General features: G+C 38.9%; 1 protein-coding gene across 5 annotated transcripts in view; it reads left to right on the forward strand.

The window, feature by feature from the left end:
- The window catches only part of Ssh2 (slingshot protein phosphatase 2), a 206829-nt gene that overhangs the window by 135568 nt on the left and 45257 nt on the right, over positions 1–26004 (forward strand). For 3 of the 5 annotated variants that reach the window (XR_007213701.1, XM_048365497.1, XM_048365495.1), the window contains 5 exons: positions 1948–2012; positions 11795–11916; positions 17073–17141; positions 17919–17984; positions 22848–23042. Coding sequence is in view for 4 of the 5 variants with exons in the window: in XM_048365497.1 (XP_048221454.1) it covers positions 1948–2012; positions 11795–11916; positions 17073–17141; positions 17919–17984; positions 22848–23042 (517 nt within the window). In the remaining variant the exon portion in view is untranslated. Of the gene's footprint in view, positions 1–1947; positions 2013–7916; positions 9235–11697; positions 11733–11764; positions 11917–17072; positions 17142–17918; positions 17985–22847; positions 23043–26004 lie in introns of those variants that run through there. The other 2 variants (XM_048365498.1, XM_048365496.1) reach the window with 2 other exon arrangements.

The raw sequence follows: 26004 nt of genomic DNA on the forward strand, positions 1-26004 counted from the left end.
CTTTTTTGTGCCAGTATTGGGAATTGAACTCAGAGCCTTGAACTCTTGCTTAGCATTTTCTTTCAAAGCTGATGCTCTACCACTTGAGCCACACCTCCACTTCTAACTTTTCTGTGATTAATTAGAGGTAGAGTCTCTCAAATTTGTCTGTCTGGGCTGGCTTCAAACTATAATCCTCAAATCTCAGCCTTCTGAGTAACTAGGATTTCAGACATGAGCTACCAGCACTCAGCCGTGACTCTCCTTAAATTTGAAAGTTTAAAGATTCTTCAAGAATAGAATTGGTTAGAAGCTATCGTTGAGATGGCATGGCAAGGCAGGCAAGAAAAAAAAAAAAAAAGAAGAAGAAAAAGAAAAAACCCAGGCCCTCAACACATTAGTGGTTCTTAGTACATGGGAGGTTTGTGGAACTGTTCTAAAGCTAATTGTGGTGATCGTTTTGCAACTCTAAATATAATAAAAGCTAATGACGTCCATGATTATGTGGTTGTATAAATCACCTTAGACTCTTAAAAATACCTGGGCCTTCTGGGCAAGAATAAAGGTTTTAGTTTCCAGATTGTCATCAGTTATGACAGTATGTTATATAATTGTCTTCTGTTAGCCAAAGCCTCAGATTTCCTGGTATAAACTAGGAAATATAACAAAACTGATAATACTATAATACAAAGAAAGTTTAACTTTGTTTTATAAAATGTGTAAGAATAAGTAAGTAGCCAGGTACAATGGCTTACAACTGAAATCCTAATTACTCAGGAATCTGACATCTGAGGATCTATCTCTAATTTACCAATAAAATGCCAAACTGGAGGTGTCTCAAGAGTATGAACAAGGGGCTGAGGATATGGCCTAGTGGCAAGAGTGCCTGCCTCATATACATGAGGCCCTGGGTTCGATTCCCCAGCACCACATAAACAGAAAATGGCCAGAAGTGGCGCTGTGGCTCAAGTGGCAGAATGCTAGCCTTGAGCAAAAAGAAGCCAGGGACAGTGCTCAGGCCCTGAGTCCAAGCCCCAGGACTGGCCAAAAAAAAAAAAAAAAAGAGTATGAACAAAAACAGCTGAGCAAGAGCTCACGGCCCTGAGTTTAGACTCAGTACCAGCATGCATATGCAAAAAAGGAGGAAGAAGGAAAGAGTGGGGTAGATGAATTAAAAGAGGAAGAGTGGGAGGATGCAGTCATAATATTTAATGTATATAGGTGAAAATGGAACTAGGAAAGTCAAGGGGATGGGTTGGGCTGGGAAAGATGGAGAATAATTAAAGTGTGGCCTTGATAAAAATGCATTGTAATCATACACTGACTTACTGAATTGAAGCCCTTTTATACAACTTCTTAAAGACAATAAAAATGAAAGAAAAAAGAGCAAGAGAGGATTCAGGTAATGGTTTGCCATTTTTAAATGCCTAATATGTTCAGAAGAATAGATATCTCTAATATCCTCCACTTTATATATGTGCCCTTTAATATCAGCCATTAAAGTAGAAATTACTTTAAACTACTTACATTATTCTAGATTGAGTCTAACAATCTTAGGTTAACTGTAAATGAAAATTACAAAATTAGTAATAACAAAATTAGGAATAACAAGAGGGTTAGCTTTTTAAAACTTGGGAGTAATTCTGTGAATATTCTTTTTGCTACCTTTAATTGCCTGAAAGCATAGGCAACTAGTATTGCTTCTGCCCAACAATTTCACCAACTGATCTTTCATTGTACAAAACTAAGATTGTCTCAAATGCACTCTCCTTAGGACAGACTAAAAGTAAATATATAAATACACAGTTTATTCTTTCTGTTTAAAAATAATCATATTAATTTATTTCTGTGTCTGAGTCCTCAGTGAGCCGGAACTTTATTGCTTTATAAATTACTAGTGTAGAAGGAATCCTTTCTATTGATATTAGAATGGAGAATACTTATCCTTTGTTTTATAAATTTCAACAGGCGATCTCCAACAACATCTCCAAGCAATGTTCATATTACTCCGCCCAGAAGACAACATCAGGCTGGTAAGTTAATTGTATGATCATAACTCTTCCTCAAGAGACTGTCTAAAGTAGCCAGCCTTAAGCTGTCATTTTGTATTTCAACACATTGCTAGAAACTATGTGGAATAGAAAAGAAGAATGGCATGTCCTCATAATCCAGGAGCTTAGAATTTAATTGTGGGTATAAACTGTTGAGGAGTGATGTAAAATAATAACATTCAAGACTCTTGATAAGCGAAGTTTGTAGTTACTATCCATAATAATAGTTGCAGATGAGAAGAAAAAAAACTTAGGAATTTGACCTAGTTGAGAAATGTTTCCTTTAGACAGGATCCTGAAATTTGGGTTGCCTGAAAGAAATCATTCTAGATGAAATTAGAACTTAAAACAGAAGCACCCATAAGAAGAGACAGGGCTGGGAATGTGGCTCAGTGGTAGAGTACTTGCCTAGCATGCATAAAGCCCTGGGTTTGATTCTCAGTACCACATAAACAGAAATATCTGGAAATGGTGCTGTGGCTCAAGTGATAAAGTGCTGGCCTTGAGCAAAAGAACTTCAGGGACAGTGTGCAGGCCCTGAGTTCAAAGGACTGGCAAAAAAAAGGGGACAAGGTGAGAGTGAAATGACTACAGATGATGCTGACCTCAGAGTCACGAGACTAGGGCTTGAGTCCTTGCTAACCAGGTGATGTTGGACAAGTTACCTTGGGCTATTTGTGCTCTTTTCTTCATTTCCTGACAGCTTCTCACAGTTGACAGGATCAAACAAACATAAAAACATTAGAGTGTGAAATTCTGCCTAAATATGAGGATTATTGTTATATAGGAAAGACAGAGACCTGAAGACATGGCAGACACGTATGAATTTAATGCTTTAAACTAGAGGAGTCAAATTGGCAGCTCATAAGCCAGAGATATGTTTTGTTTGGATCACAGTGTTTTTTCAATGTTAGAATTTTAAAGCTGAGGGGCTGGGAATATAGCCTAGTGGCAAGAGTGCTTGCCTCATATATGTGAAGCCCTGGGTACGATTCCAAGTACCAGGACTGGCAAAAAAAAAAAGAATTTTTAAAGCTGAGTAGTTTCATTTAAAAACTCAGATTTGAGTCTTCAGAACTCAAGATTTTTCTGACAGCACTGAGAAAAGCATAGCTAGACTGATGTGGAGAGAAATAATGTGTAGGTTCTTAATTTACTATAATTTTCTCAGATCCTATTGTCTCTCAGACACTTAAAGTCTAAGTGTCACCATCTATCATCATTTCATGCACTGTTTACTCTTCAAAGAAAAATAGGGAAATGAAATGAGTATGATTCTTTGTAAAAAAATAAATAAATAAATAAATAAATAAATAAAATAAAGGGCTGGGAATATGGCATAGTGGTAAGAGTGCTTGCCACATATACATGAAGCCCTAGGTTCAATTCCTCAGCACCACATGAAGCTAATATAGAATGGAGAAGAGGAAGAAGAGGCCCACTAGGTAGTTACTGCAATCACCAAGATGTCTGATCTCAAGTCTTTCTAGATTAGTTAAATGTATGAAAGCCAAAGGTTAAAAACAGTTGATCTTTACTTAATGTCTAGTAAGAGAGGCAATGAGTAGATTTTAGAGTTGATGATCAGTCTTTGAATTCTCCAGAAATCACTGGATTCTCCAGAAATCACTGATTCTACACTTACTTAACCATTTTGTATTTAAATTTTGTTTTATCCTTTCTCTCAAATGCTGCCTCTGTGCCTTCTTTTTTGTCTTTTATCTAAATTAGTTTGTTTTCTAATCCAAAAATAAAAATATTATATATACTTAAATAAAACAGTAACATTGTGAGACCCTGTCTCAAAAATAGGTGAAGAGTGTAGTTATATTAAAAGCATTAATATCCTCTCTCATCAGTACTGAGGTTTGAACTGAGGGCCCTATGCTTGTTAGGTAGTTGCTCTACCACTTGAGCCATACCTGAAGACTTTTTTTGCTTGACTTTTTGCTCAGGCTAACTTCAAATTGTGATCTTTCTGATCTGTCTTCAAGTAGTTGTGATTAAAAGTATGAGCTACTCCATCGAGCAATGTAGCATTAATCATTGTAAAGGAGTTATTCTCAAACTTTTGTAAGCTAACAGTTACTGGTCTCCACTGACAGTTTGAATAGTAGGGGCAGTGGGAGATGACAACTTGTGTTTCCAAATAATGCCAATACTGTGGTCCAGAAATCACACTTTGAGTACATCTCTACTAAACCAAGTAATAGTAATTACTTGCACATGCATACTGGATGCAGTTAATATTTGCTGATAACTTCCAAAAATTGTGTGGTTTGATAAAGTTAAAACTAAGATCTATCATCATGCACTTTATCCTTTTCTCATTGGTAATTTTTTTTTTTTTGCCAGTCCTGGGGCTTGAACTCAGGGCCTGAGCACTGTCCCTGGCTTCTTTTTGTTCAAGGTTAGCACTCTACCACTTGAGCCACAGTGCCACTTCTGGCTTTTTCTATACATTCGTGGTGCTGAGGAAAAACCCAGGGCTTCATGCATGTGAGGCAAGTACTCTACCACTAGGCCATATTCCCAGCTTGGTAACTTTTAAAATTTGATTTGAGAGGGTGTGTGTGTGTGTGTGTGTGTGTGTGTGTGTGTGTGTGTGTGTTCTGGAGCTTGAACTCAAAGCTTGGGTGCTATCCCTGAGCTTTTCTTGCTCAAGTCTAGAGCTCTACCACTTGAACCACAGCTCCACTTTCAACTTTTTCTGGGTAATTGGAGTGTCTCACAAACTTTCTCACAAACTTTCCTGTCCATGCTGACTTTGAACCATGATCCTCAGATCTCAGCCTACTGAGTAGCTAGGATTACAGGCCTGAGTCACTGGCACCTGGCGTGAGCCTCTAAATATTAAATTAATTTACCACATGAGACTTATGAGAACACGAAGGATAGAATTAGAAAGGCAGAGCAAGAGATTCATTCAGTCTCCTTTTTTCCCGCTGAAATAAGCATCTTCAAGCTGGTTTATTTATTTTTATTTTTTGCCAGCCCTGGGGTTTGAATTCAGGGCCTGGGAACTGTCCCTGAGCTTCTTTTTGCTCAAGGCTAATGCTCTACCAATTGAGCCACAACACCACTTCCGGCTTTTTCTGTTTATATGGTACTGAGGAATCAAACCAAGGCTTCATGCATGCTAGGCCAAGCACTCTACTACTTAGCCACATTCCCAGCCCATCAGCTGGCTTATATTTATAAAATAAAAACTCAAAATATATCTGATGCCTCTGAATTAATTCAGAGTTCAAATGACAAGCCATTTACCGTTGTTTTGAATTGTTACAAACACTTAGTCATTATGTTTCAGATTATTGAGTGAGTCATCTTCAAGAAAATGAGTGAATGCATTGTATAACTTTAGACAAATTAGCACTTTCCAACTGAAAGGAACATTTGTAGTCTCAAAGCAAAGGGTTTTGTTTTAGTTAAATTTGGAATGCTAAAACTCTTATTATCTTGGGACTTGTGCATAAGGTTAAAAGTTTTATAGTCAACTGAAAGACTAGCCTTTATTTTTCTTAATCTAACCAAACCCCACATTTTGCTAAAATATTAAAATGTGATAAAAACCAATCTTTACGTACAAGGGACTCTGCTTTCCAAATACAGATACCAAGCATTAACTGTAGTTAATTATTTAGGAAATCTTTAATTGGTAAATTAAGGAAATAGTTTTAGTGCTATTGAAAGACCTATTTAATTTTAAAAAGTAGACTGGGGAATTAATTTCCTGGATATTTCAAGTAGTTTCAATAATGTTCTTAACTGGAGCTGAGGTCAGAGAACTACAGGATAATTTAAGAAAATGAGAATGAGATGCTTTTGTTCAAATGAAGTTATTTCTTAGTGTAAATGCATTCAAGTTTTGACTTGTATTTTGATTTTGTTTTCCTAAATGAGACAATACCAAAAGACATAAAGGTGAAATCGCCTATCCTATACTCTGAGAAAGCCATTCTTGGCAATTTGAGTATGTTATTCATCCAGTCTTATTTTGATGCTTGTATATGAGTGGAGGACAGAAGGACAAAGGAGGGAGGTATAAACTAATCAGGGAAAGCATACCTAGTTTGTTTTTACTTTTAAAAAAATAAGGTACCATTTTGTAACATATTTTCTTTATAATTTATCAAGGCTATCTTTCCGTGTCAGTAAATAATGTTTACATGGAGGGTTGGGTTGGATTTTTTTGTTTTTGTTTTTGTTTTTGTTTTACCATGCTGGGACTTTGGTACATGCTAGGTAAGTGTTGTACCACTGAACTACATCCCCAACCTTTAAATCATGTTTTTTATGGCTATAAAGAATTTAATTTGGGGCTGGGAATGTAGCTTAGTGGTAGAGTGCTTGCCTAGCATGTGTAAAGCCTCAGGTTCAGTTCCTCAGTACTACATCAACAGAAAAAGCTTTAAGTGGCGCTATGGCTCAAATGGTGGAGGGCTAGCCTTGAACAAAGGAGCTCAGGGACAATGGCCAGGCCCTGAGTTCAAGCCCCAGGACTGACAAAAAAATTAATTTATTGATTTTTTTAAATCTAAAAAACCTCATGGAAACAGAGTTTTTAAAATCCAGATTTCTTCCACCTTTAATCTATTTTTTTGAAGACAGTGTTCTTTATTAATGTCAATCTGAAGTCTATTTTAATCTTGGGCTTGTTGACTTTGCTTTGTTCTTTTGGCTAGAATTTAATATTTACATGCTTTTGAAACCTTTTCCTCTGATAAATTGAGTGAACTGCCTGTCTAGACATTGAGTCTTTCTAATGTGGCTTCCCTTAGGATAAACACGGAATGCATGCAGAGGCATGATGTAGAACTCTGGGTGAAGTGAAATTAAAGGCAAAAGTGCATCATAAGCTTAAGCAGTAGTATTTCCTGATATTAGATAATGCTGATGAAAGAAACTCTTGTGCCACATGGGATATACTTAGATTAAAATTTTAAACTAGATACTGAGAGACGCTTTACCATCATTCTGAAAAATAAGCTTTGAAAATAGTATAAGTGCTTATTTTTAGGTATAAGCAGAAGTATGTCTTCATATGAGAATCAGAGATGATTTCTCAGACCTACCTCAGCCCTAAGATTAGCTCTCGTTCATCTGACATTTATAATAGGATTCCAAATTTAGGCAATAAATGGACTTTCTTGTAATAATTTTCTCAGTTGCTATTGTTGACATGTTTTAAAATTCACAACTATTGTTTTGTTTGAGCAACTAGAATAGAATTCACTGGTGTCTTTTACTTTCAAGCTAACATATTGAAAACTTCAGCTTGCTAATCAAATGCATCTCAACTATCTTGTGCCAGCCATGTATTCGAAAATTCTGGAGACTAAAAACATATTGGAAATGCCTCCTCCTCCTCCACTACTACCCCAAGTCCTCACTATGTAGTCCAGCTAGCCTAAAATTTGCAATCTTCCTGCTTCAGTTTCCCAGGTGGTAGGAATATAGCTACAAATTGGCATTTTAAATTACATTTCCCTTATTTACTTGATAGATTAAATTAGATTATTAGATTTTGCTAACCTCACCAACAGAAAAATATGATATTAACTTCTAATGAATAAGGGTATAATATTAGTTATTCATTCATGCTTTGAGCTTATGTAAAGCTTTGGAAAGTTCCTTTTTTTCTTTTTTTTGCCAGGCCTTGGACTCAGGGCCTGAGCACTGTCCCTGGCTGCTTTTTGCTCAAGTCTAACACTCTGCCACTTGAGCCACAGTGCCACTTCTGGCTGTTTTCTATATATGTCATGCTGGGGAATTGAACCGAGGGCTTCGTGTATATGATGCAAGCACTCTTGCCACTAGGCCATATTCCCAGGAAAGGTACTTTAAAAAAAATTTTCCCGTGCTAGAGATCAGACCTAGAGCATTGTGCATATTAAGCATTGTGCTCTGCCACCCAGCTTATCTTCAGCCCTTAAAAGATATTTTAACATTTCCTCTGGCACTGCAGGATTAACTATCATAGACACTATTAGAGACCAGAGATTAAATCTCCAGGATTCTCAGGTCTATTCTTCCATCTAAGAAATGTACATAGATCCAAGATGTGCCTATCATTATTTTTGTGGGGGGAGGAAGGAAAACAGTATCTGCTTTGTAATTACCACTTGAACTATCCCTCTAGTCCTGTTCCAGTCATCGGTGATAACTGGGTCCTTTCCCATGTTCTTGATGTGTAAATCGGTACAAATTTCAAAAAAGACAACTGTTTGTTTGCCCTCCAAACGCCAAAAACCTCTTGGTGCTCACTTCTAACTTGGCCTGATGCTTTTTCATTATAGGTAATATTTATAAAGATTATGTTTTACTTTTTATCAGTTTAACTTAGCTAATCAGTTGCTACTGGTTTGTATAGGATAAATTGTCAGAAGCACAGTTCATTTGTTCCTATGGCATTTGTATTTTAGCCTTGCCTTGACAGAGAATGAAGAGCTTTCTAAACTACTCATAAAGCTAAATGGTTAGCTCAAAATTTGTCAAAGATTCCCCACACTTAAATATGTAATACTTGAGATCTTGTTTATAAGAAATTCTAGTTTACTTGTACTGGGTGTTCTGGTTAATTTAACATGTTTCGGTATGTTTTTCTTAATCAGAGAAAGTCAGTACTTCCTCTCTGCCTACCTTGTACTCCCATCTATCTTACATGTTTAATGTTTTTTCCTTGATCCTAATCAACTAGGTCTAAAGCATAGTTAGTTAAATGTTAGCTCCTCTTAGCTTCTTGTAAAGTGGATTTGATTTTGAATGCTCTGTTCTTAATGGGACATAAAGTCAACAGTATAGTTCTCTGGCTTGTACATTTGGCACCATAATAACGGGCATTACAGTCTAGTTGTGTCAGCACTTATTACAAATAAACTTAATGCAGCCATTTCTGCTTGTTCATGCTTCCCTCAGGTGTATCAGAATAGAGACACAAAGATAGCCATGGGAGTTTTGTCTCTGCCTTGCTAAATGGGTCATTTGAGCTCTTTAATTATGCCTCTTTCTCTTCGTCTGGAAACTTTGGACTAGTGACAGAACTAAGAAGGAGATTCCAAGAATATCAACCCTAAAAGAATTTCCAATAGAAATTTCTTTCATATTTCTGACAAGTATCTTGAGCTAGTTGATGGACTAGAACTGTTTCTCTTCTGACTTAGCATATAATTTAGGACTTAAATTTAGGTGTCCTAACTGCAGTGTTAGGTTTATAAAGTAGGTAGCTGGTAAAGGAGAATGCCACACGGTATTCAGGCAGGAAAGAAAGTTTATTACCGAACTGCTGGCCTGTGGCCAAGATGATCCATGGCCGGAAAGAAGGGAGAGAGAGAGAGTGACCCCCACCCAGCCCTGCCTTATATCTAGGGCAGGGGCAAGGGGTGTGGCCAGGTGGATTAGGATGTGACCTCAGGGAAAGGGGAGGTAACTGCCTCCAGGTCTGCAGGTTACCCAGGTAACTGGGTGGAGATTTAATGAGGTGGGGGCATCTACATGGAGCCCTCAGGGAGAGGACCTAACATTCCAGCCTTTTAATAGTTATGAAAAAGGGCGAAGACTCTCTCTGGCTGCTTCCTGCTGGCAAGGGGCATCGGCATTAGTGGTAAAAGGCAGAAATGTGGCCCCTCCTGGAGAAGGCGAGCAGCAGGGTCCCTTCGTGGTAAATGCCAGTCCTTGAATGAAGCCTGGAAGAAGTCTCCTGAGGCAGGGGCTGGACAAAAAAATATTAAGGCAAAAGGAAGGGCTTAGGGCACAAAATTAAAAATTGGGTGACTTGGCTAGTTCTTATACTCAGGTATGGACATTAGATGGACAAGCTACTATCTTTTGATCCCCCAGCTCTGATTAATTTTGAAAGGGTAAGACAAAGTGACTCCATTTTGGATGCGATCATTTTCCTCTTACTCCACTCCATGATACTTGTTCCTGAAACTGGCAGAGTCCCAGCGGTCTAGGTGCTTGTTGCTGGGATGGCTTGCCCCCATTGGCATTCACAGGATTTGAACTCAGGGCCTGGGCACTGTCCCTGAGCACTTCTGCTCGAGGCTAGTACTCTACCACTTGAGCTCCACTTCAGCATTTGTCTGGTAAGAGAAGTCTCTTCAGCCATGCTTCCAGCCTGGTTCTTCGCTGGTTAGTTGGGAGATGGAGTTTGAGAGAGATTTTCTGCCCTGGCTGGCTTTGAACTGCAATCCAAGGAGTCTTTGCCACAAAAGCCCTTTTTGATTTCCAATTAAAACAACAAGGAGACCAAGAGGACTAGAGCTTACCTATACCTTGTCAAGAACTGACCAAATACTTGCCAGAATTCTGCAATGACAAAACTCAGTAGATGTGATGAGTTTTAGCACAGATATATAGCTAGATGGACATACTAACAAATGACGTTTACACAGACATACACACTGTGCACATAGGTTTTACAGCATGCAAAAATGAATTTCAGCAGTAGACTCTTTCGGAATTCCAATAGTAAATGACATTTTTTTCCCAATATTTTAGAACCACGGGGTTGGTTAGAAAAACAATTTTACTAGCAAACAACAATTTTCAGATTATAAAATAGAGAAACCATATTTTGATAAACTCCAGTGGGGTGCCATGTTGAGGGGGGTGGCAGGAGGACATAACCACACTAACAGAGAACACGTAACATGGCTTGCTGGTGCCTGGTAAACCCAATATCCACCACGTGGTCAATGCTAGAGAAAAGAACTTTTAGATATCTTTGCTGACAAAGCACATTGGTGGGCAAGTCTCAGTTTCGGAGGTCTGTGAAAAGAGGCAGCTTTGTGAGCAAGGCACATTACCAGGATGGTACAACTTGGAGTTTCAAAGGAAGCAAGTAAAGCAGGCAGATGAGGGAAAAAAAGGAAGAGAGGAAAAGAGAAAGAGAGAGAGAGCCTGAATATAAGTGACTTCTGACCATTTACCATTGCAGTGGCAAAAACTGTATCTGTCGAGCAGGCCTCATTGCACTGTCAAGAGGCGTGCTAGCAGTGTCCCAGCTCGGGTGTGACTGTGATGCAAAACCCAAAAAGCATGGGAGGGAGGCGCCTGGTGAGTAGATGAGCTTACCGGGCAGAAGCGGTGGACAGAGCAGCAGAGAACCGGAGCAGCAGCAGTTTCACTCACCAGGGTAAACAAGTGGTGTGGATGTGGAGGCCAGCAATGATATTAGTGAAAAGTGCCGCATGGCGACTCGCAGCAGTTGGTTCGCGGAAAAAGGGCCGTCAGGACTGGGGATACTCCCAGAAAAAGAAGAAAAATAGATGGGAATTCCGCCTGTCCTGACTCGTAAGCCCCGTCCGAGTCACGGCACCATTTATGTTAAGTTTTTAAAGTACGTAGCCAGTAAAGGAGAACACCAGGCGGTATTCAGGCAGGAAAGAAACTTTATTACCGAACTGCTGGCCTGTGGCCAAGATGATCCATAGCCGGAAAAAAGGGAGAGAGAGAGAGAGAGTGACCCCCACCCAGCCCTGCCTTATATCTAGGGCAGGGGCAAGGGGTGTGGCCAGGTGGATTAGGATGTGACCTCAGGGAAAGGGGAGGTAACTGCCTCCAGGTCTACAGGTTACCCAGGTAACTGGGTGGAGACTTAATGAGGTGGGGGCATCTACATGGAGCCCTCAGGGAGAGGACCTAACAGGTGTCCTAACTGCAGCTCTGCTGCTTCCCTTTGAAAGCTTTAAGATGCTGATGGAACAAGGTTAAAATCTCTTCTAAATTTAATAATTTTTCTGATTTCTGTTATCCTTCAGGCTGTAAGACTGGAAAGTACTTACCAGAATCGAACACGCTATATGGTAGTAGTTTCGACTAATGGTAGACAAGACACTGAGGAAAGCATCGTCCTTGGAATGGATTTCTCTTCTAATGACAGGTATAGTACCATTAAAAAGGATGGGGAAGGGCTGGGGATATGGTCTAGTGGCAAGAGTGCTTGCCTCATATACATGAAACCCTGGGTTCAATTCCCCAGCACCATATATACAGGAAATGGCCAGAAGTGGCACTGTGGCTCAAGTGGCAGAGTGCTAGACTTGAGCAAAAAGCAGCCAGGGACAGTGCTTAGGCCCTGAGTCCAAGCCCCAGGACTTTCCAAAAAAAAAAAAAAAAGGGGGGGGGATGGGGAATCTCCTTTTTTAAATAACCTGTTCCAGGGCTGGGAATATGGCCTAGTGGCAAGAGTGCTTGCTTCGTATACATGAAGCCCTGGGTTCGATTCCCTAGCACCACATGTATAGAAAACGGCCAGAAGTGGTGCTGTGGCTCAAGTGGTAGAGTGCTCGCCTTGAGCAAAAATAAGCCAGGGGCAGTGCTCAAGCCCTGAGTCCAAGGCCCAGGACTGGCAAAAAAAAAAATAATAATAATAAATTAAAAATAAATAAATTATTTTTAGAAAAATTAAAAAATAAATAAATAGCCTGTTCTGTTCCAGTCACTTTTTAAGCCACAACAAAAATATCTTACATGGTCTTCTCTTAAATTCAAGGTATTATAAAATGAATAGACCCTGTGAAAGTGTCTAGCTACAGTTTTAGAAGACAAAAATGTTGAATGAAAGTGTTTGGTTGTATGTTCCTAACTTATGACTGTCACCTATCTCTCATCTTTAGATACTAATAATATAAAGCAGATAATCTGAGCTTGTATCTCTAGGAAGAAAGCAGCTTTTTCTTGGCAAACTACTGTGTTTTAATTAGTAATGATTCACTTTGGCAATTTTAAGGCACATGCTTTCTTACAGTAGTTATACCCATTGTTCTGGATTCAGGAGATCTCACTTGAATTTCAATATCATATGTTTGTTTACCCATAGCCTTAAACTTTGGTTTTACTAAATCTTATGTCTTTTTTTCTTCTTCTTCATAGTTAAAAACAGGATATGGTTCCTTAAAACCAAAGCAAAATCTTTTATAACCATGCACTTTTAGATTTAGTTGTATCTCACCTCCTGTGATTAAAGGTATCATACAGGACCTGGCTTTTTGTGTCCTCAACGCCTGTAGCTTTTTTATTTTCCCTACTTTTTCTGGAGAAACCTTGGGAAGATTGTGGAATGTGGCTGCTAAGCAGATCTTTACACTTTGAGATAATAAGCCTCAGGAAATCCTGCCAGATGTCTAAAAAGCATTGACTTCCTGGTTCAGGACTGGAATGGAACTGTAGAATAGCTAGGGGTGTGACTGAAGCCTAGGGGAATTTAGCCACAAAAACAGGAGGAAAATGGGAGTGATTCTAATTGTTCCCTGTGTTGGGGGGCAGGGGAATTACATGTTGTCACTAGAAGTTTCTCAATTCAATGTTTACCTGAGTTTGTAACTAGAAATCAACCTTAAAATGACTTGTGGGTTCACAGGAATCACAAGGCTTGAGTTGTTAGCTTGTACATCACTTACCACATTTAATTATATGCTCTGAATGTACACAGGTTTGTGGTTTAGGAAGCTTTCTCCTGCACTTTCAACTACCTTTCAGTAACTGTTTTCCCATAAAAGCACCTACTTGTCTGCGTCCATTAGGATTTTAGGACCTTTGGTTTGGGTTTTTATCTGTCCAGATCTGTACTGTATGTTAGTACGTTTGCACTAATCACCTGTGTCTATTTAGATAAATTAAAATAAAATGAAGGTAGGTATGGTGATACAAGACACTTGCAATCCCAGCACTCAGGGTGATGGAAGCAGGAGGCCAGCCTGTACTACATAAAACCATAAACAAATACATAAAAATCAGATTTCATTTTCTTAGTTATAACTAGCCACATATCAGGTTCTCAGTAGCAACATGTGAGTGGCTCCTATATGAGACAACACTTCCATTACTGCAGAAAGTTCAGTTGAATAACACTACTCTTCATTCATATTTCTTTTGTTCAGTTCTTTCTGACCCTTCCCATTTAAAAAAAATCCCTTTAAAACAGGAACTGGAGCAGCATGGAAATTTCAGTTGAGTCTTCCCCTAAAGATGAAAGGCAGTAATTGCATATTCTTCTGACTTTTAGTTTGAGCAATCAAGATGCCTAGTCTTACTTCTTTCATTTTGTCCTAAAGTTTACCAGAAGAGTATTAACAGCTAACAGTATTCATCCTCAATGAACCACATCTATCTGTTGCATAGTTCCACTAGATTCATATCTAGTGCTACTAGCAAAATTTTAGTTTGGAGAAGACAGAATTGGACATGAAAAAGTGAAACTAGTTTTTATCATGTTTCGTAAACCTGTTATGAAATTCCTGCACATCTGTTTGAGCCTGTTTTGAACAATTTTTTTTAATGCCATGCATTTCCGAATACTAGTACTCTCAGGGATGGAGCCATGGCTCACAGAAAGAAACCTACCTACCAAGCACAAAGCCCTGAGTTCAAACCCCACCACCACCAATTTTTTTTACTTAAAAAAAATACTGGTACTCTTGTCATTTCTGTGAAGGAATTTGTCTCAGAATATGAAAACTTGATGTTTCAAAACAATCAAAATAGAATCCAGATTATTTGTAACAAGTACAAATTGTTTTTAAGATACAACTAGTTCAATTTAGCCTATTTTAAGTATTGAATGTTAAGTGATTAAGCTTTTAATATGCAGCATGACCATACTTCTTAAACACACTGGATATATTTCAATTTATAAAATAATATAGCTTTGTGGTCTGAATTTGTTGGGTTTTTTTATTCTTTGTACCTGTACTATCTTGAATTATCTAGTATGTAGTAGGTATAAATGAAGATTTCTTCAATGGAGTAAGTATCTACTAAAATAAGTAGCTATACTTTAATGCAAAAAAAAATACATGACACTCAGGTATGCTTTATAAAAACACTAGGTGTGGAAGTAGTACTGTGGCTCAAGTGGTAGAGTGCTAGCCTTGAGCTGAAGCCCAAAGTTCAAGCCCCACAACTGACCAAAAACAAACAAAAAACACCCACCAGGTGTGCCTAATTTAATTCACTCCTTCCTGTTGTGTTAAGCTTATACTTAATGTGGGCACTAATGAGAGAGAGAAAGCTGAGTGAAAAGATTGAATGAGGGTGAATATTGTAGATTTACTTTATATGCATGTATGTAAGTAGAACAGTGAAAGTTGATGAAATTATTCTATGAAAAGTGGGGAGATGGATAAAGAAGAATGAATGATAGGGTGAAGTAAGTTAGGGTATATATATGTATGATGTGTATATATATGTATATACATATATGCAATAATGTCACAATAAGACACTCCCTTGTTACAATTAATGTTTGCTGCTAACATCTCTTAGTTGAATATTTAAAATAAATAGAAATCATTGTTATGTTTAGGTACTCTTACACATTTTTTGCCTAGTAAAGAAAGCTTTATTGTGTGTGTGCCTATTCTGGGGCTTGAACTCAGGACCTAGGCACTGTCCCTGAGTTTTTTTACTCAAGACTAGTGCTCTACCACTTGAGCCACAGATCCACTCCCAGCTTTTTAGGTAGTTAATTGTAGGTAAGAGTCTCATGGACTTTCCCGCCTTGTCAGGCTTTAAACCAAGATCCTCAGATCTCAGCCTCCTGAGTAGGAATAGATGTGACCCACTGGCACAGGCAAAAAGGCATTTTTTTAGTTCAGTGTGATGGCACATGCCTATGAGCCTAGCACTTATCTCAAAATAATAAAATAAAAAGAATTGTCTCCCAGTTTTACAGATGAGAGGCTGAGGCACAAAACATTTAAGTAATTTGCTTAAGCTTATATAGTTAGTGCCAGAACCCAGATTAACATCCAGCACTCTTCCTACTATGTCATGCTGCCTCCCTAGATATAGTGAGAGGGGTTGTGTGTTTTGGAGTCTTTTAGAGAATGTCTAGAGGGAAAGAATGGTTTAAGACAGCCTTTGAGAGTTAAACTGACAGAAGTCTTCGGTAGGTAATAGCTTTCATTTTTCCCCTCAAGTACTGAGAATGAACCTAGGGCCTCTGCTGAACAATGACCCTACCATTGAGTTATGTCTTTAATCCCTGAAATAATATTTTAGTAAACTATATTAGAGCTACTCTTTTGTTGGTTATTGACATTCCTATTGGACATTTTGGCATTCTAGTGCAGAGTTACCAATCATTTTTTCCAGGCACGGTGGCATGCTTCTATGTTCTAATTGAAGCACTTGGGAGGCTAAAGCAGGAGGATCCGTAGTTTGAAGCCACCCTGAACTAGATATAGTTAGACACTATCCCAGAAGGAGATAGAGAAGGAGGGAGAAAAGGAAAAGGAAGGGATGAAGGAAGGGAGGATGCGAGGGAGAGTGGGAGGAAAGAAAAGCTAAGCACTGTTTTGTTTAAGTTGTATTTGTTTATTTCATCTAAGTTGGTCACAAGCCATTAACAATTGCTTGTTTACGTTTTTTAATTCCCTTTTATAGACTCTTGAGTATGTTCTAGTGTTCAATAAATGTACTTAAACCTCAGCAACAAGCAGTAGTTCTTGACATTAGAAATAATCCTTGAGGGGCTGGGGATATATATAGCCTAGTGGCAAGAGTGCCTGCCTCGGATACACGAGGCCCTAGGTTCGATTCCCCAGCACCACATATACAGAAAATGGCCAGAAGCGGCGGTGTGGCTCAAGTGGCAGAGTGCTAGCCTTGAGCGGGAAGAAGCCAGGGACAGTGCTTAGGCCCTGAGTCCAAGGCCCAGGACTGGCCAAAAAAAAAAAAAAAGAAATAATCCTTGAAACTGAGTTGGATTCTGTGTCCTGTGTTAGTTGATACCTACAAGCAAGTCAGTAGTAATCACCTGGAATATTTTTAGATTGTAGACATTTGCAAGACAGTGATAAAGGATGCTCAATCTTTACAATTTCTTTCCTATACATACAAGGAACTTGCTAATCATCTTTTAAACAGTTCTTGAGGACTTATATGGAGTAAGAATAATGTGATAGAAATTTCTTCACTCTAGTATTTGTGCCACACTTCTAACATTAGCATTAATCCTTCGTGTTGAAATTGTTAACACAAGACTGCTTCCCAGAACAACAGGAAGTAACTTATAGAGTATTTCTTGTCTTGCAGTAGCACTTGTACCATGGGCTTAGTCCTGCCTCTCTGGAGTGACACCCTAATTCATTTGGATGGTGATGGGTAAGAGCTTTCTCTTTTTATTCTCCTACAGAAAGCCGAGGGGTGGAGTTCCATCTTAGTGACCCATTCATTCAGCTGAATGGGAAGCCCAGTGTGCCCAGCTGAACTGACATGTCAGCAGCTTAATGAGTCCTTTTAAACTCCTGTTTAGTAAAGTGGAGTAAAAATACAACTTGCCAAGGTCTCTCACTTCAGTTCTTTTAGGCTGACTATGGTAGGAATCCAGACAAAGAAGTAATAGTTTGTTGGCTCACTCTTCAATCTGAGCACGTGGGACTATTGCAGTGCTCTCCCAAAGGGTGATATGTTCTGTTTCAAATAACCTCTTGTGGCTGCTGCCAGCTGTCAGCTTACAATATAACCCCTTTCCTTGCCAGTTCCTTCCAGTGACACCCCTAGCCCCTCCTCCTGATGTTTTTAAAATGTGTCCACAAGAGACTGAGATGTTTTCTCTGGTTTATAAACCAGTGTCAGGTTTACTAAGAATCCACAAGATTTGCAAATAGAAATATAGAGCAAAACAGTTTGACTGTAGCTTTTTCTGAGAAACTGTAATTCCCTAACTCCACTATGGGATTCCATTTGTTTTGACTGGTACATAAAATCAGACAATTTATTGACATCTTTCAGTAAAGTTCTATATTTTAGTTAACCTCTATATCAAGTATCTGATGATTTCTTCTAATGAGTCAACTATTGAAATTGGAAACTGTAAAACTTAACTGAAATAATCTACTCTTATTTGTGGATTTTTATCTTGCTGTCTTTTGTCTTTAGTGGCTTCAGCGTATCAACAGATAACAGAGTTCACATATTCAAACCTGTATCTGTGCAGGCAATGTGGTAAGATGGACTTTTAATATCTTTACAAAACACTATTTTAAGCTATTCATAAAAGTTTAATATGTTACTAGAATGTTTTATGAGAAGTACTGTCGGAAATGTGACATTTCACTCTGCAAATGCTGTATGTGTATGGTTTTTTTGGTGTGTGTAGAATTTTGTGATTTGTTCATGTGACCATTATAGAGATGACCTAGAAATGAAAATTTTGTCACAGTGGAAGACCTTCAGTACTGGTGAACAAGTGAACTTCAGAAATTTCTTAGGCTCTGGAACTGAGTTTCATAGGGACAGTTACTAAGTTAGCAGTCTTTAAGAGCCAAATCTAGGACATCTTCTATGTACTAACTCTCAATTTCTTAGGGTAATCAAGGTTAACATTAACAGAGTTGCATTAGATAAATATATTTGCATTAAATTGACAGCTATTTGCATAATGCAAATCTAGAAAAAATTTGTTATTGTTAATAATCATCAGCTAGTATACAGGTTATTTACTATGTTCCAGGTGCTTTACATTTAATTAATTATACCAACGCTTCCAAATAGTATTGTCATCTTCTTATGATAGATGAGAAAACTGAGTGTTTTAGAGGGATTATGTAGCTGGCTTGAGAGAATCCTCTTCATTTGGACAGAATAGACTCTTTTTTTTTGCTCAAGGCTAGCACTCTGCCACTTGAACCACAGCGCCACTTCTGGCCGTTTTCTGTATATATGGTGCTAGGGAATTGAACCCAGGGCTTCATGTATATGAGGTAAGCACTCTTGCCACTAGGCCATATCCCTAGCCCCAGAATAGACTCTTACTTGTGTTTGATTATCTAGAAAATGATGTGGTCAGGAAATGATGAGATTCTCTGATACAAAACCCATCCTCTATTCAGTTTCTCATCCAGCTGCATCTTCTGTAGGATACATCCCCATGCGTTGTAGAATGGTTAGACAGCAAACCAAATAAGAAATAAAGGATCGTTGTAGACTCCCAGGGGGGAGATAATTTTACCCCTAAATAACAGAATTGATGAGATTTGGCTGGGGCTGGGAATATGTGGCAAAGTGCTCACCTTGTATACATGAAGCTCTGGGTTCCATTCCTCAGCACCACATATAAAGAAAAAGCTGGAAGTGGCACTGTGGCTCAAGTGATAGAGTGCTAGCCTTGAGAAAAAAAGAAGCCAGGTGCTCAGTCCCTGAGTTCAAGCCCCAAGACTGGCAAAAAAAAAAAAAATTTCGGTGGGCAGAGTCCTAAGTGTCACTGAACAATTAATAGTCATATCACTTCATGCAGTAATTGAGGTAATGTGTTCATGCCAACTAATTTAGATTTAGGGCACATGTAACAAGTGAATTGCTCATGGAAAGTTTATAATCTCCTTTGACTAAGAGTCAGATAAAGAGGTAGGCACCTATCAGTGCTCTAGCCTGTAATCCTACACTGAGGTCTGAGGATCAAGGTTCAAACCCAGCCCAGGCAAAAATGTCCATGACACTCTTATCTCTAGCTAACCACCAAAAAGCAGAAAGTGGACCTATGGTTCATTTGATAGAGCACCAGCCTGAGCAATAAAAGCTAAGAAGCAGTACGTAAGCCTGAGTTCAAATTGCAGTGTCTGCATTCACACAAAAAAGTTAAAGGCAAACAACATATCCCCAAGGACTAAGTAAAACCAAGTATCAGCATAAGTACCATAAATGACAGTGTTTTTAGGGGAGGGGACAAGCAGTTTGTTTAAGTAATAACTTTGGTTCAAGTGTTGATGCTCTGAAGTAGGCTGATGGTCCTATTTCTTTTTTTTTTGTCTTTTCTTTTTTGGTACTGGGGACCGAACCCAGGACATTGCACTTGCTAGGCAAGCACTTTGCCACTGAGCTACATCCCAGCGGTCCTATTTCTTATAACTTATTGCAGAGGAACTTTTTGGTACAACACATGTGGAATCTTGAGTTGAAAGGTCATAGAAAACAAATAGATGTTGTATAGATCAAAGCAGAATTTAGGGACTGAAGCATGGCTAAAGTGGTAGAGTGCCTGCCAAAAGAGCAAAAGGCCCTGAATCCAAATGCCAGGGAAAAAAACGTAAAAAACTTTAAACTATACGTTTCCTTCACAAGACGGTAACATAATCTCTTGTTCCTATGATACAGGTAGGCTGCACTTCAGGGAAGTTGCAGCAGACTCTGTGGATGAAGAAAATTTCCAAGATGAACAAAAACATATATTGATTATCCTGTATATTTACTAACCTGGCCCTTATCCTTGAAGTAATGCTTTTTCCAAAATTACGTAATATGGAATTGATAAAGATTTAAGGACTGTATTCGTTTATTTGTTTTGTTTTTGTTGCCAGTCCTGGGGCGTGGACTCAGGGCCTGAGCACTGTCCCTGGCTTCTTTTTGCTCAAGGCTAGCACTCTACCTCTTGAGCCACAGTGCCACTTCCAGCTTTTTTCTATATATGTGGTGCTGAGGAATCGAACCCAGGGCTTTCATGTATACGAGGCGAGCACTTTACCACTAGGCCATATTCCTGGCCCTAAGGACTATAAATCATAAACTTGGTAGAAAATAAACTTGAAAGCCGGGTACCAATGGCTCACGCCTACAATCCTAGCTACTCAGGAAGCTGAAATCTGAGGATCAAGGTTCAAAGCCAGCCCAGGCAGGAAAATCCATGAGACTCTTATCTCCAATTAACCACCAGAAAACTGGAAGTGGTACTGTAGCTCAAAGTAGTAAAGCACTAGCCTTGAGAAAAGAGCTCAGGGACAGCACCCAGGTCCTGAGTTCAGCCCCACGACCAACAAAAACTAAATGAATACACTGGAGTAGCCTTTCTGGAGAATGATTTTCCAATATGCATTATCATTTTGTATGCCCTTAACCTAGTAATTTTATTAAGAATTTGCTCTGCTGGGGCTGGGGATATAGCCTAGTGGCAAGAGTGCCTGCCTCGGATACACGAGGCCCTAGGTTCGATTCCCCAGCACCACATATACAGAAAACGGCCAGAAGCGGCGCTGTGGCTCAAATGGCAGAGTGCTAGCCTTGAGCGGGAAGAAGCCAGGGACAGTGCTCAGGCCCTGAGTCCAAGGCCCAGGACTGGCCAAAAAAAAAAAAAGAAAGAATTTGCTCTGAGATAATAATCATGGAAGTGTGCAAAGATTTTTAGCTATAAGAACATATCTGTGGTCTCATAATAGCAACAAATAAAAAGTAAGTTAAATATCCAAAAAATAGGAATTAGTTCAGTGGTATAACCATGTAAAAGAGCAAGTTATAAATAATATACACAATACAGCCATATCTTTATTTATCATGAGTCTACTCATAATTGTTATCTTGTTCTCTTTTAGTATATAGTAGGCAAGTTAAAGCCCCCATCTATAAAGTTTTTCAAATGATCATAGAAAATAAACAAAAAGGGTTTGTCTTGTTTTGTGCTGGTCCTAGGGCTTGAACTCAGAGCTTGGACACTGTCTCTAAGCTTCTTTTGCTCAAGGCTAGCACTCTACCACTTAAGCCACAGTTCTATTTCTGGCTTTCTTAGTAGTTTTTATTGGAGATTATGAGATTGGAGTCTTATGGACTTTCCTGTCCAGACTGGCTTTGAACTTCCTCAGGTCTCAGTTTCCTGAGTAGCTAAGATTACAGGAGTGAGCCTCCAGTGCCCAGGTATAAAATGGTATTTTTAAGAAAAAGATGAAAGGTTGAGTAAGGAGGCTCACCCTTATAATCCTAGTGATTTAAGAGACAGAGATTAGGAAGATTATGGTTGAAGGCCAGCCTGAGAAAAAAGTAAACCCATCTTAGCAAAAAAGCTGACCATGGTGGCACCTCATCCTAGCTACACAGGATGCATAAGTGGGAGGATCATGCTCCAGGTCTGCCTGGGTGAAAACATGAGATCCTACTTGAAAAACTGCTTATGTGGTAGGAGGCCGACCTAGCAAGCTCAAGGTTCTGACGTCAAAGCCCAATACTACCTAAAAAAGTTATAAATGAATTGGCCACAGAATCCCCTTTTACTGTCCTTTTCCTTTAGGAGAGACAATAATGTGTAGCTATTTTTCCTTTGATACATACCTAACTGAGTTCCAGCTGTGAGCTGGGCCTTCTTTTAAGCACTTGAGACACCCCAATAAACAAAATGTAGAAAGGTCTTTCCTTTTGTGTAACTTCCCAGCTTTTCTCGTTTAAGCTTTTTCATGAATATAAGCAAAAAGTACTTTTTTAGTTCTGTTTACCCTTTTTGAGCTTCTGAATTCAGAGACAGAAGGTTTAACTAGTCTCAGAATAACCAGAGCTGTAGAAAGTAATTCGTGTGTATGTGTGTGTGTGTGTGTGTGTGTGTGTGTGTGTGTGTGTGTATGTGTATGAATAAAGGGTTTAAAGAAACCGGAAGACTAATGCAACATAAAGAAGAAATGTCATTATATGAGTGTTTCCTTCACATTAAAGGAGATAGGTTTTCATGACTTAAGGGCATCTATGATCTATGTAGTTAATAGTTAATTATTGGGAACTTTAGTCTTCTAATGATGCTGTCACAGCATAGTTCCAGCTATAGAATTGGGTGCTCTATTCTTTCCTAAATTTATTTTTCACTGATGAGTTGTCTGTTTTCTTCCCCTCCCCCAACATCCTGCCTGAAGGATGCATTATATGTTTCAGCAAATGTCTGGCTAATATGGATAAATAATGTGATATTATCAGGCTCATAGAATCTGGAATTCCAGGGAAAAATTCTCCAAAGTCCAAATTCTTTAGAATTTACACATTAGAACAGTAAGATACACATGGTTTTTTGGCATGTGAATAACCCATAGTTCTACAGTACTCATTTTCCAGCATATCTTTCAGGTCTGCACTACAGAGTTTACACAAGGCCTGTGAAGTGGCCAGAATGCATAACTATTACCCAGGAAGCCTGTTTCTCACCTGGGTGAGTTACTATGAGAGCCATATCAACTCAGATCAATCCTCAGTCAATGAATGGAATGCTATGCAAGATGTGCAGTCCCATCGGCCCGACTCTCCAGCTCTCTTCACAGATATGTAAGTCAGCTTGCTAAGGATTGTGAAGGCATTCTGTGTTGCTTCTTAGGCAGCATGTTCCTCCCTCATCTCTTCTTTTGAGGAATTAATCCTACCTAGTGATAATAGCTACCATCTATACCACATTTCTGGCACATATAAAGAACCCAATCTGTGGCACAATGAATTTCTATAACCAAGAACTACCGTGCCATAAAATCTGTTACTCAGATTACACTAATTTTCCATTTAAATTTAAAGAATTGGGCTGAAGTTTGCATTCACATACTCAATAGGCTAATTGATGGCAAGAAGCTTTTAGAGAGATGGTTGTAGTATATAAGACCACAAGATGCCTAATCAATTTTAAAGAATGCCTAGATTGTTAATTTCAAACTTAATATCTCTTCAGATTTTTCTTAGAACATTTTATTATTCCAGTGTCTTACTTTGCTCTATTTTTGCCTTGTTAAATCCTTGTTAAATCCTTGTTAATAAGATTTTACTAAATCTCCCTGGTATACTATGCATTGAATAAAGGTCTAAGGTTGCACCACTGTTTATTTCCTTTTTAGGTCTATGTGTTGAAACTTGTTGCAATTCTTGTTACTATTTTTTTTTAATTTTTTTTTTTTTGGCCAGTCCTGGGGCTTGGACTCTGGGCCTGAGCACTGTCCCTGGCTTCTTTTTGCTCAAGGCTAGCACTCTGCCACTTGAGCCACAGCGCCACTTCTGGCCATTTTCTGTATATGTGGTGCTGGGGAATCGAACCCAGGGCCTCATGTATATGAGGCAGGCACTCTTGCCACTAGGCCATATCCCCAGCCCCCTCTTGTTACTGTTTTGTAAACTTTTTCACTTAGTTCCTGCTTTGGAAATTAATCAGGATGTTTCTCTATAAATTTATCTTTCTGAACTTTTAAAGTATTCTACAACTAGGGGGAAAGGGGAAGAGTGGCCACTTATATTACCTTATCAAACAGGATTTGTCTTAGAATTCTGGAACTCAAGCCAAAATACTTTATGATTTTTTTAGGGCTATAGATATTAGTTTAATAATGCCTTTTACTGGAAAAGGGGTAATTTCCAGCTGCATGCAAAACACAGTAAAAATAAAACACCTTTTCAGTACCCCTAAATCTTATCAAGAGTTCATAATAACTAAATATATGAATTTGTAGAAAATGTTATTCATAATCCCATGCTTTGCTGCTGGTTGATGTTCAGAAGAATGAATGAATGTTTCATCCAGCTCAAAAAAAAAGCACATTCACCTGGTGCTGGTGGCTCATATATATAATCCTAACTACTCAGAAGGTTGAAATCTAAGGATCATTGTTTGAAACCAGCCCAAAGAAGGAGTCTATGAAACTTTTTAGTTGGTGGTGGTGATAGGGCTTGAACTCAGGGCCTGGGCGCTGTCGCTGAGCATTCTTTGCTCAAGACTAGTGCTTTACCACTTTGAGCCACACTGCCACTTCCGGTTTTTTGGTTTCCTGTCTGGGCTGGATTTGAACGATGATCTTCAGATCTCAGCCTCCTGGGTAACTAGGATTATAGGTGTGAGCCACCAGTGCCCATGAAAGCCAGTTAACCACCAGAAAAGCTGGAAGTTGAGCTGTGGTTCATATGGTGGGATGCTAACCTTGAGCAACAAAAAAAAAAAAAAAAGCTTAAAGATAGCACCCATGCCCTTAGTTCAATCCCTGGGACCAGCACCAAAAATAAATAAATACAAGCACATTCTAGTTGTTCAAAGTGATGCATGTCTATAATGTTAGTTACTAAGGAGGCAGAGATCCAAGAAATTACACTTCAAGGCCAGCTGGAAAAATAGTTAGACACACACACACATCTCAACAAACTAGGTGTGGTGATACACATCTATAATCCTAATAACATGGAAGATATACCTAAAAGGATTGCAGTCCAAGGCTAGTCCCAGTGCAAGGTCTATCTCATAAAGCAAAAAGGTGTTGAGAATGTGATTCAGATGAGAGCACATTTCTAGCATATGTGAAGCCCGGAGCTCAAACCCCAGTACAAAAACAAAAACAAAAAAACTACATTCTAAGTCATACTTACATGAGACAGAGAAAACACTACCAACCAGAGTAGAAAGTCCACAAGACTCCTTCTCCATCTTCAATAACTGGCAAAAAGCCAAGCTGGAGTCATTACTTAAAAGACGGTAAACCACCAGCCAAGCAAGCATGAGTCCTTGAGTTCAAACTAGTAATACAGAGGGGTAAGAAGGGATAGGCAGCTTGAGTAAGAACTATTCCTATCAAGACAAGGACACCTTTGTGACTGACACTGAAGGCACAGGTATTAGCTATATTTTGCAGCATTTGTGAGAAACTAAAAGGGCCAAGAGGTATGGAGCTCCAGTGTGGAGTTAGAACATCTATCTTTGGAGATTACTGAGGCTATTTTTACCATCAGTGATAAGGCTGTAGGCAGCCAAGGACAGGCAGGATGCCCAAAGGCTTTAGTCCATTTCCATCTCCAAATAAGGAGGTATAGAGCACATACCTTTCTTGAGTAGGTAGCAGAGGGAAGATGAAGCAAAAAGTATTATCCACTTCCTTCACATTCTGCACAATATAAATTAATGCTTTTACAGGAAGCATCCAGTTACATTAAACCAATACCCTTCTAGTAATTGAAGAATGTAACTAGTTTGATTTCATATTTAAATTCCAAGGCCCATTTACTTACTTACTTACTTATTTATTGTGCTGGCCCTGGGGCTTGAACTAAGGGCCTGGGTGCTGGTCCTGAGCTTCTCTGCTCAAGGCTGGCACTCTACCACTTGAACCATAGCTCCACTCTGGCTTTTTTGGTAGTTTAACTGTTGACAAGGGTCTCACAGACCTTCCTGTCCAGGCTAGCTTCAAACGTTTCTGATGTAGTGATTTTATTTTTAAGAGAGTCAGAAGACTCAATCCTGTATGTAGAGTGTTAGGCTGGTCTTAGTGTT

This window comes from Perognathus longimembris, chromosome 17 (genome assembly GCF_023159225.1).
Source record: "Perognathus longimembris pacificus isolate PPM17 chromosome 17, ASM2315922v1, whole genome shotgun sequence".
NCBI lineage: Eukaryota > Metazoa > Chordata > Mammalia > Rodentia > Heteromyidae > Perognathus > Perognathus longimembris.